At 37.1% G+C, this 12707-nt stretch overlaps 1 protein-coding gene across 3 annotated transcripts in view; it reads right to left on the reverse strand.

Annotated features, from left to right (window-relative positions):
• Positions 1–5077: 5077 nt before the first annotated feature.
• Positions 5078–12707, reverse strand: part of TSHB (thyroid stimulating hormone, beta) — a 17316-nt gene continuing 9686 nt past the window's right edge. Inside the window, exons 2-4 of one of the 3 annotated variants that reach the window (XM_014534547.1) lie at positions 10032–10168; positions 5859–6021; positions 5078–5421 (exon numbers count right to left, since the gene is read on the reverse strand). In XM_014534547.1, coding sequence (XP_014390033.1) covers positions 5167–5421; positions 5859–6021; positions 10032–10048 — 435 coding nt within the window. In that variant the 5' untranslated portion in view covers positions 10049–10168 and the 3' untranslated portion in view covers positions 5078–5166. Of the gene's footprint in view, positions 5422–5858; positions 6022–8214; positions 8528–10031; positions 10180–12707 lie in introns of those variants that run through there. The other 2 variants (XM_014534546.1, XM_005859966.2) reach the window with 2 other exon arrangements.

A 12707-nucleotide genomic window follows, 5' to 3' on the forward strand; every position in this document is an offset into this window, starting at 1 on the left:
ATCATCTCACTCCCATAGAGAACCACATTTCCTCTCTGCCATACTTACTACTGCTACTAGGCTTTTCTAGAAAAAAGTCAGATTGGAAACGAGCTAAAAATGAATTGCGCATAGCTACTTTTCTGTTTCCCACTAACAAAAATATTATTTAAGAAAATCAATTCATGAAGTAACGGTTTGAATCCCAGTCATTGAGAAATACAACCTTCTTGGTGGAGAACAAACAGTCCATCTCTCTTGGTGGCTTCAGTTCATCCGTCTGCTTGAAGACAAAAAACAGGCCCAAGTGCACACTCAGGTTTCTTCCAGCTCAGACTCAGCTTGGATTCAACAAAAGGGAGTTTCATTGTATATCTGAATAACCAACCTTCAAAAAGACCACACCGGTTAAGAGTAATGTGCCATATATGATTAATGTGCCATAAATGATTAATATGTATCTCTTGAATATATATACGTATATAACTTGAATATATGTATACATGTGTATATATGTGCATGCATATACACTTATGTGTACATATATGGGCACACACACATACATATATAAAAGTTTGGTTATGTCTGTTTACCTGAACTATTCTGAGGTCAGGCCCAAACATATTCTTAAGCGCCTGGTGCCAAAGCACTGAATTAAAACTTCTTGAAATATTTTAAGTTGTTTCAAATTAAATTTTCTATGTACTAGAATTGCTTGTTTGGTTTATCTTAAAATCCTATTATATCTCTATACACACCTTTACACAACTTATCCAAAGGTCCAACTACCAATCCACCCAAAAAATATGATGAACAAAGGAAATAGTGGTAACCCTCAAGAGTGGTAACTGTTGGGAGCTGGACTTAAAAGCAACACCCCAAGGACTTTCGTTGCATATAGTTATATTTCAATTAATATTGTTTCACCCAATTTATACCTTTTCCCCAGAATAGCTCCTTTGTTGTCCATGGTTTAATCTGTAAAATTGCACACTTGTTACAGGGTCCAACGTGGTCCCCCATGCAGTCATCAATGGTAGTTGCTTTCCTTTCCCTGCGAAGAACACTAATAGGTTTGCTTGGTGAGAATGAGGCTTGTGGGAAGATGGCAGTGAAGGAGACAACATATTTTCCCTTCTGAAGTAGGTTTATCAAAGATTAAAAGAGGCACCCTCTGTATCGTGGGTAAAACGTGGTTTCCATGGCTCCAAGGACAGCAACTGGAAATTCAGGAGGTACACCCCAACTTTCCTGATTCACGGCTCCTTTGACATCTGCTTTGATCACCAGCCCCTCATTTTCAGCAACCCCATTTTCCCCATCCCTAGGAGGAAGCACTCATGGGCCCTGGAAGCTAGCCAATTAATGACATCATCTTAGTTTAGACTCATCAAAAGCGAATTTGTGTTAATGTATATTTTAAGAAAGACAAAGGTTTTCTATTTTCTTTCAACATGACTCTATCTTTTCCTATAAAATATAGCTGTAAGGTATCATATGTAGGTATCCTTTCAGAGGTAAAAAGACTACACCAATGCAAAATGCATCATTTTATTGATGTCCTCATTCTAACAATGAAAGCTAAATGCATTCCAAGAATCCACTATTCAGATGACTATGTCCTTGGTACATGGAAGCGTGAAGATTAGAAGTAATATACCCAGAATGTTGCAAAGCATGCCCGGTCAGTGTGGCTCAGTGGTTGAGCATTGACCTATGAACAAGGAGGTCATGGTTTGATTCCCGGTCAGGGCATATGCCCAAGTTATGGGCTTGATCCCCAGTGGGAGGTGTGCAGGAGGCAGCTGATCAATGATTCTCTCTCATCATTGATGTTTCCCTCCCTCTTCCTTCCTTGCTCTGAAATCAATAAAAACATTTTTTAAAATCAAACAAAATGTGGCAAAGCAAAATAAGTGCTGATTTCATAATGTTTTTAGCTAATGCGCCAGAAACCCTTCCAAAGTTTTGGTAATTTTTTCCTATATAATTTCTGTTGGCTTTACTTGTATTAAATAAAAGATTTAAATTGAAAGAAGTAGCCAACAAAGTGCTTTGTATACCTGGCAATTAATGAATATTACTTATTGTTTTAATTATGTTGTCTGGGAGAGTTTTGTTAAATATACATCAAACATACATAATCATGTGTAACTGAAGATACTTCTACAAATACCTATTTGAACACATTCATTTGGTTAATTAATGAATAGCTTTTGATATATTTCTCAATTCTATTTTAATTCAAAGGCTTGGTATTAATAGCCCCAGCCCAAGTTCCTGGGCCTGCTCTGCCTTCTAAGATGCAACCCACTCTAATGTTAGAATTCTTTTCCTTTACTTTGTTTTTGGGCTACTATTTTGTACATTTGGAAAAAAAACTATAACAACACTGATATGCTGAGATGAACAAGACAATCTCTACCCTCAAGAAGCTTAGAGTGGGAAAGAGCTGGCAAGTTTCCTTCTCATAAGGTAAGTGCTTTGATGATCATTAACCCAAAGTCGACCCACTCAACCTTGGGGAGGATGGTCATGGGCGAGAGGTTTCCTAAATTTTGAGGTCTCTAAACTGAGCCCTGAAGAACTCAAAGAAGAGACATGGATGCTAAGGAAGGCAAACATGTCAGGAGGGAGGAAAGCAACAGAAGAAGTGACACAGGGTCATTTTCAAAGATAAATACTAATTAACTGGATAAAAGAGTAGGTAAGAACCAACATTGAACAATAGGGCTAGAGAAGAAGCTACCTCAATAAAAGAAATGTTATTGCACTTAGACTTGCTGCTCAAAAAAGAGAGAGAGGCAATTTCTATGTAAAAGAGAACTTTTATTACTTGAATTTCCCGTTATCAAGAAGCATATGCTGTTACCTGTCAATATATCCATCCTGGTACATTCTCTTACTCCTGAAGAGCTTGGCCATTAGAAAAGCAGATTGCTGCTGCACTCATCCCAAATCCATTTAGTTGTGAAAGAACTCTTTATATTTCATAGTCCAATGAGGAATAAGAGGGATTTTTTTAAAGCACTGATTTCAAACTTCCTCTGCCAAGAATTGACTCCTTTAAACTTTAGGTTGAATTTAAAGACCACTTCAGAAGATATTCCAAAGTTTCCATCTTTCTCTCATTACACAAGCAATGATCCTTCACTTTCCCATTTCTAAGCTCTCTCTTCATTCTGTCTCTTAAACCCAAAGAATACCAATACCCTCCAAAACAGCATTTCCATATGTCCAAGTTTCTGGATCCAGTTGAAGCAAATTGTTGGTCATTCCAATCCCTAAGCTCTCTCCTAAGGATTCTTTATCTTGGACAACTCTGCTTTCAAGTACAGTTTAACATAATTTGTATGTGCATCTATCACAAACGGGTTGTGCCTTTCATGGAAGGGAATAAGGTGTCTCTGATGTGCCTCGAGTTCTGGGCCCATAATGGCACAGGCCCAGCGCACCCCATGATGTCTAGCCTCCTCCCTTTGGATTGAGGAAGCCCATTTAAGTAGAGTCTTCTGAGCTGGACTATTTACAAGTGGCCTCCCTAAACCTCCCAGTCTTTCCACAGTTAAGTTCTTGGAAAATATTTTTCAGATTCCATGAAAATCATATGTGATTAATGCCAATTGGGTTTGAACATTAGGTTTTTTACTCATTAATCAAATATCTGTATTCGATAGACAGTTTCCAGAGGGAATGTTATATTTCTGCAGCTTTAAGTGTCTATGCTATCAAGTGACACAAGAACCCAAAGCTCTGAAATCGTATTTGGAGACCATGCTAATATCAATTTCAGATATTAAGGTAAAAATAATTCATCAATTCCTGACTTTGTATATAAGTGTACAAGCATTCCCTCCTCCATTGGAAAAGCATGGGCTTGGAACTAATCCACCTACACCACCACACCACCTCCACGGGCACTGTCAGCATGTAGGTATTTGCAAGATACCCAGCTGAATGCAACCAGTGACTGTGGAATATAGGAAAGCCAACTTGCCCTCCTAACAACTGATTTTCACCCTGATGGTAGTAGCAGTTTGGATGGAGAGAAATGGGTAGGTATGGGATAAATCATCTTTTTGAGGTCAAGTCTGCAGGGCACTAGATCTGCCTCACTTCATGCATCTAATTAAAACCAAACCCTCACAAAATAGTACCTACAGAAGGAAAAGAAAAATAAGCAGCCCCTTACCAAGTACATTTGCCAGAAAACAGTGTTTCAATCGTGATCAATATTTAGGTTAGAATTTAGGATGATTCTACTCTATTAAAATCCCTTAGCAATTTCCCCCAGTCCCTAAAATCTTTCATAATCATATTAGGTTTTCATGACATCAAAAGCCAAAACAGCACAAGTTGCTTTTGGTATAAATGTTAGAAACTGTCTCTTATTACTTGAAAGACTACAAAGGATTTAGATGTTCACATGTAAAATGATCGTGGCCTCTTTTCCAGGCTTTCGGGGTATAACTTTCATAAGTCAGTTAGCCCACAGAGAAATTAAATTAAATTAAAGAGAATAGTTCTGTAAATAGAATGCACTGTTAATGCGTTTTGGTGACGTTTTATCCTGTGCATTTGAATGAGTAGGATAAAGTACCATATTGCAGATTTCACATATTCCTCACGCTCCACCTCCATTCCAGTCCTTTGGAAGTTGATATTAGCATGGTCTCCAAATATTAATCTGGGGCTTTGGGTTCTCATGTCACTTGATAACGTGGACACTTAAAGCTGCAGGATTATAACATCCCCTCTGATAACTGTATATCAAATACAGATACTTGATTAATGAGTAAAAAATCTAATGTTCAAACCTAACTAGCACCTAACGCCATGTGTTCCTTCAGCTTCCCACATTACCCATTCCTTATAACTGTAGCACTCCCACATTCATTTTCTGTGTCAAGACAAAATTCATGGCCCTCTGTTAAAAGAGCTTGCTCAAGGTTGGCTTTCATTAGTATTTCATGTCCCTGTTCTCCATTTACCCTGCACTCCACCCTTCCGTGTGGAAATCATCCTTTTCTTCTAACACCCCTCAGGTCTCTCATGCGTGCATAAGTACAGGGATGGACGAACCAGCACAAAACATATACACAATGTATTGTGAAATATATTGATATATTTTTAGCTTTATTCCAGGAAAACACATTTAACTGCATTGCACGTTACAGTCTATTGAAGTTAGATAGAAACTCCCACTAAATAGGACTGCTGAGGTTTGGTACAGTAGTTTGTCTTGGTGATCTCATGTACACAGTCACTATAGTCAGTATTGCACTTGCCACACTTACAGCTTACAGCTACAGGGAAGGAGAAATAAGGACTAACATGGCGTGGGCATCCTGGTATCTCTACAGTCTTGTATATGAAGTCTCCATATGTACAAACATCCTGGGACAGGGCATATTTGGGAAGAAACTGCTTGCCATTGATATCCTGAGGAGAGAACAGAAAAAGGAGCATAGTATAATAGCACTTTAAGATGCCCATAATCAATAGCAACAAATAAAAATCAACTCACTTATGTTTCTTTGTCACTAATAGGATTCCTCAGTCCCATTCCCCAATACCCACTCAACACATCCTCATTGAATCCCAAAGAGACAAATGTGGTACACACTCCCTTTTATCCTTAATCATGGAAAGGTGATAAGGCTTAAACAAAGTTTGGAAGTAAACTGTTATAAAATTATCTATACCCACTGTGTTGAGTATAAACATATAGAAACCTGTGCCCTCTACCTCTAAGGAGCCAATTACCATTAGATTTGGAAAATGAGGTTGTGATTTATCTCATTTCCTTTCTGCATAGATATGGACAAAGTCTAGGTTTACCTAATGTACAGCTAAAAGAAGTAAGATGAACTACATACCCGTGTCATACAATATCCGGCACAGATGGTGGTGTTGATGGTTAGGCAATAATCACACTCTTTCCTTTCAACATGCATCATATACTCAGTTGGAATACAAAAAGACGTTGCTTGCCCACACAGAAGGCCAAAAAGCATGGATATCAGGAAGATAGCAGTCATGCTAAATCAAAGATAAAATTAAAGAATCTATTAGGTGTATCCTTTAGGATATTCAGAAGAGACATTTGGAAAGAGCCAAAAATATGTATATTTTAATACCATGCCTATATTGTCCTAGGATCTATATTAGGTGTTTTTACATAATTAATACCCGCAGTAATTTTTCTTTATACACTGAAATGTTGCTCTGATTCACATATCCCACAGTGAATGGCAAGCCTGAAGCACCACAGCAGGAAAGTGGCAGAGACACATGTGCCAACTAAGTGTACAACAATTCATTCAATGAAAACAATCCAAATACCTGCCTCTATGACTGGAAGAAGTGAATGAATAGTTAGGCTTCAGTAAGGGCTTTCCCAGAACTCTAGTTTTCAAAAAAACTTTGGTTAAAAGGCCAACAAATGGGTCATAATCAGAAAGGGCAAAGAAACCAAGAAAATGCATAATCAAACATTAGTACCATCTCAATACAAATAATACTGCATATAATTTTACCCATTGCCTGTCAAGGAAGACAAGATGAAGCGGAAGATGAAGCTACAGAAAATCCAGAAAACATTAACATAAAATTAGGAGCTAACCCAGAAATCTAGATACTCTCTTTCTCCATCCTTAGGATATTCCTCTAATGTTGAAAAAAGTAGACTTGGACATGTGAAAAATTATGTTACTCAGAAGATGTATGAAATTCATTATCTTAAAAAGATTTCAGACGCAGCCCTGGCCAGATGGCTCAGTTGGTTGGAGCATCATCCCATTCACCAAAAGGTTGCTGGTTTGATTGCCGGTCAGGCCTCAGGCGCAGGTTGTCGTCTCAGTCCTCAGTAGGAGACATGCAGGAGACAGCCAATCAATGTTTCATTCTCACATTAGTGTTTCTCCCTCTCCCTCTCCCCTCCTCTTTCTCTAAAAATCAAGAAAAAATATATTTTGGGGGGAAAAATTCAGATGCAAAAATTATAGGTTGACACAGTGAGAATAACAATCAAGGTGGCAGATACATTGTGGGCTAGCCAGGAGAGTCAAATATGTTTGGCTGCATAGAAGATACCAGAGGGTCCATGTGCCTCAGTCAGAAGAAGAACAAGTATCTCAAGAGAGCCTGTCTGCTGAAAGAATTTGTTCAATATCAATTGGCATCATAATGAGCTGGATAATGTTGGCATAATTATTTTAGTTCTGCTACTGAGAGCAGGTAATCCAGACTTTTGAATGTAAATTGGTCACTTCAGAGATTAAGAAGATTATTTTACCTTACAAATATAGTACAGTTAGCTAGGTATATTTGCATTTTTTCCTTCTTAAGTATTACTGTGAGAAAAGAAAATATTCATCTTAGTGAAGCAGTTATCTTTGAACACAAACTTGTTTGCTTTTTCTATTAAATATGGCATAATTCAGTAAACATTTTATTCTATCAAAAATGTATCAAGATTTTCTCATATCTGTCCATTATATCCCAATACTATCTGTAAGCTGTATATACTAAAATTTCCATCAACTGAAATCTTAGAGACTCAGCCACAGTTAACCAGAATTCATCTTTAATTAACTTTTTAAGAGAAAACTAAAACCCCATTCAACAAATTACCAAGGATAAACATTTCTGCACTCCTATTCCCAGAATGAGAATTGCAGAAAAATTAGATAAGCATATATTGAGCATGTGAACCAGGCACTGAGAGATACAAAATGCATAAGCTATCTATGGTCCTTGACCTCAGGGCTGACAGTCTAATAATGGAGGAGATAAGTATGAACAAACACTAATAATAAAAATACATATTGTTCTAAGTGCTCTGAAAGAGTCCAAATTATGACTCTGAAACCCCCAAATGATATAGACAAGGAAGTAAGCTAACCCATTAAGAAGGGTTTTCTAGTGAACCCTTTTATTTATCTTTTTCAATCTTTAATTTCTTTATTGATTAAGGTATTACATATGTGTCTAGTGAACGCTTTTAAATAAAATGTTGCATATTCAAGCTTTCCTTGGAGGTTTGTTGGTATTTCAATTAGGGACAGAAAATATAAGAACTCGTTGCTCATGGAATCTGGTTTTCTCAAATGCTTCACAAATGTGAGCTCCCTCGATGGTAGAATTGGTTCCCTTATTTTAGAGCCACAGACTTGGAGGATCCTCTGCAGAATCTTAAAAATATCAACTGAGAACATTATATAAAGTACTCACCTGTCCTGATCATATGGTTCTTGCCTGACTAGCCAGCCAGCCAGCTACTGGATTTTTGTCATAGGAAATCATTAACTTCACGTTTTAACTTTTAGCTCTATGATGCTATGTAAAATAGATGTGTGGCAACCTAGTGGTGAGAATATTGGTCCTGGATTAAGGAACACAATTGTATTTTAAGAATTCCCATGAATCTATGAGAAATTGACTTAAATATTTAATTGGTCTGGGCCTTATTTCCCCAACTGCAAAACAGAAAGAAAAAAAAAAGTACACCTGACCTTTTTTAAAATTGTAGAATAAACAAAAACTATTTTGGAACTTTTACCCATTGTCATTCATTCTGGACACTGGACATTTTTTCAAAGTTACTCTTATAAATATAAAACTCTAAACTAACAAAAGGAAATGTTAAAAGCACTGAATTATCAGCAAAGTATCTGTATAACTTTGTGGATGTAAAGAAAGTAAAAATTATCCTTTTTCCTTAACTGCAAATAAAATTCTACCTAAAAAAAAACCTTTCTAAGCCTCAGTTTCTTTATCTAGAAAAGCAAAGCTTAGAACCAGAAGATGATCAGGAAGTTCTTTTCAGTACAAAGAATGTGTGATTCTATGTGATAAATTAGTGTCAGACTCCTGGTCTAAGAGTTAGTGACCTAGAATTCTGCTTCCAAATTTCATTGTAATGTGTGTCACTGAGCAATTTAATAACTTTGTGCCCCTCATTTTTCCATATGCTCTATCCTAATCTCATTAAAAAAACATAACAATACATATGATGAATTTGGAATGCTACAGGAGACTATATAAATATATACATAAATATACATATATATATATACATATATGCCACAATTTCTCTTTTATCACCAGATTCTTATCTTGGCAACTTAATTGCCTCTTTTAACATTATCACAAATTATTTATTGGGCAGCTAAACATAAGGCATGATTTAAGCCCTAATAAGATATGCTTTTTTCAGTGGCATACCCATATATGTCTATACTTCCAATGTTTTCCTTATTCTAATATATCTTCTTTCTTTTGCCCCTTATTCCACTTTTTCTTTCCTTTTTTTTTCTCTCACTACCTTCATTCTCAATAAGCACATTTCTCTCTGCTCTGCCAATTTCCTCCACCAATTTTTTTCTCTCCAAATCCCTTACTACATTATGAAAAGAATCAACTGCCCACCCTATAAACAATCCAGGAACTTAACTAAAGCAACATATTATTCTAGAGAGTAAAATGTACTATAAGGCAGGTGTGTGCACGGGACACTATCCAAGGTGGTGTAGGTATTAAATAACTGAAATAAGACACAGTAAATTACACCTACAGATATTCAAAATTGAATTCACTCTTAAGTTTTCCCAGAAGTATATCATCAAAGATAACCATTCGTAATTGACATAATAACATACTATACAACTGATAAAATTATTTCAATTGAAATGTAAATAGGAAGAGAAAGCCATGAACATCAATCAGGGAATTAACCTCTTCGAGTTAATAGAATTTTTTCCTCATTTTTATATATGTAGTTCACTCAACATTGAACTATTTTGGAGCAATAATTAAAATTCTTAGACCACTGGGGGTAGGGGAGGCCAGGGGATTGTCAAGGGGGAGGGGGGGAAGGAGACATATGTAATACTTTTTGTAATACTTTAAGCAATAAAACAATAAAAAAAAATTCTTAGAGCCAATTCAAATTATCACTCAACATTTGCCATTTTTTAATAAGTGCTAAAATGGTGACAGTGGAAAAAGAACATTTCATTTTGCAAAGCCTTCTCAGTGTAGACACCTACCTTACTTTGTTCTGCATTGGTGAGCTGATGCTGTAGTGACTCAGACCAAAACCTCTTGGTTCATTTTATACCCTTTGGGATAAGTCCTCTCTGATCTTCTTGTTTATATAATTGCGTTTGAATTACTGCTTCCTTATCTGAAAAACATCTATTGAAAATTCATACTGAACCCCAAATAAAATGTGTTTAGATAAACAGGGCTTCCTCTGGAAACTGACATTATTGCAGCATAAATTTCCCTTTCTCCTATTTCAAAATAAAATTACCCTTTAAAATACATCCTTTATTAATATTTACTAATATAACAAAGGATACACACAGAAGGAGAAAAAAACTTAACATCATCTAAGTAAGATATGGAAATGAAAATTTATTTAGGGCTTGAGTGCCCCAAATTTCACGTAAGTGCTCATTTAGATGTAAATAAAATTACTGCTTATCTACCAAGCAAAGACAACTTTTTATAGAAATCCAGGACAATTGGCACACGTTTCTGAGTAAAACAAAAACAATAAGTTTACGTGTGATACAAACTGAAAGTAAAAAGATGGAAAAAGATATTTCATGCAAATGTTAACAAAAAAGAGTTGGGGTGGCAATACTTATAGCAGACAAAATAGACTTTAAAACAAAGACTTACAAGAAACAAAGAAGGACATTATCCTATATAATAAAACCCTAATATGCAAATAGACAGATTGGTGGAATAACCAGTCGCTATGATATGCACTGACCACCAGGGGGCAGACGATCAACACAGGAGCTGCCCCCTAGTGGTTAGTGCACTCCCACAGGGGGAGCGCCACTTCAGCCAGAAGCCAGGCTGAGGCTGGCAAGTGCACCCAAAGTGGTGGGAGCCTCTCCCACCTCTGCTGCAGGCAGGTAGTAAGGAGCCAAGGGTCCCAGACTGCAAGAGGGCGCACGCCGGGCTGAGGGAACATTCCTCCCTCCCCCGCAACCCAGTGCATAAAATTTCATGCACTGGGCCTCTAGTATAATGATAAAGGGATCAAACCAAGAGGATATAGCCCTTGTAAATATTTCTGCACTCAGCATAAAAGCACCTAAATATATAAAGCAAATCTTGATGGACATAAAGGGAGAGATTGAGAGTAACACAGTCAGAGTAGGGAATTTTAACATTCCATTGACATCAATGGATAGATCTTCTAAACAGAAAATCAACAAGGAAACAGCAGCCTTAAATGACACACTAGATCTGATTAATTTCATTGATGTCTTCAGAGCAAATATACATTCTTCCCAAGTACACATGGAACATTTTCCAGGATGGACCACATGTTAGGACACAAAACAAGTCTCAACAAATTTAAGAAGATTAAAATCAGATCAAGCATGCCTGGCTGATGTGGCTCAGTGGTGGAGCGTCCATCTATGAACCAGGAAGTCATGATTTGATTCCCGGTCCAGGCTGTGGGCTCGATCCCAGTGTGGGGCATACAGAAGGCAGTCCATCAATGATTTTCTCTTATCTATGTTTCTATCTTTCTCTCCCTCTCCCTTCCTCCCTGAAATCAATAAAAATATTTTTTAAAAGAAATCACATCAAGCATATTCTCTGACCACAGTGGAAATAATCAATTACAAGAAAAACTAAAAAATACACACACGGAGGTTAAATAACATGATACTAAACAAGAATGGGTTAACAGTGTTATCAAGGAATAAATGAAAAGATACTTTGAGACAAAAAAAAATGAAAACACAACAACCCAAAATCTTTGGGACACAGCAAAAGCAGTCCTAAAAAGGAAATTCATAAAATTTACATGTGAAATAACAATCATTTAAGTAAAGACCAAATATGATAGGATATTAAACTGGTCTGAGATCAAATCCTGGCTCTTGCATTTAATAGCTATACGACATTGGCATGCTTGAGCTCTCTTTACTTCAGTTTCTTCATTATTTATTGTTTATGTAGAGCATTTAACACCATGTCTGGCATATAGTAAGTCTTCAATAACTGACAGCTAATTTATAATAATTCAACATTTATTTACTTAGCAAATATTTAGTCTCAGTGCCTCATACATAGTGGGCAGTCACTATATTTGTTGAATGTATAAATGGCTAAGGAAGTGCATGAATAATTATTAAATTTTTAAAACCACATTTTTCCATCTCCATAGCTATAACTCAAGTTTACCTCCTCAATCCATTTGCCTCACTCTAATAAAATAAGCCTATAGTTCAACGAGAATTTCCCATTATACTCAGAAAAAAAGTCAAAACTGATTCCGAGCAAGATGGCGGCATAGGTAAACACCGGAGACTGCTGCCGCAAACAACCACTTCAAAAATACAACTAAAAGACGGAACGGACATTACCCAGAACCACAGGAAGGCTGGCTGAGGAGAGACTCTTCAACTAGAAGGAAAGACAACAGCATACCGAGGCTCAGAGGAGGCGCAGTGTGGAAAATATAAAGGTGCGGAGGTGCGCGCGCAAAGCGGGCTGGTGGCGCGGTTGTTGTTTTCAATCAGCTGGTGGCTGAGGGCGCGGTTGTTGTTTTCAATCAGGAGGGAGTCTCAGACTCTGAGCTCCAGACCTGGCGAGTCTCTAAGGACTCAGACTCAAACGGGAGAAGCGGGATTGTCTAGCATCAGTTGGAACGTGAGGGCGGCTTTCACTCCGAGGATTGCAGCGGTTGC

Source organism: Myotis brandtii, unplaced genomic scaffold (genome assembly GCF_000412655.1).
Source record: "Myotis brandtii unplaced genomic scaffold, ASM41265v1 scaffold131, whole genome shotgun sequence".
Taxonomy (NCBI): Eukaryota; Metazoa; Chordata; class Mammalia; order Chiroptera; family Vespertilionidae; genus Myotis; species Myotis brandtii.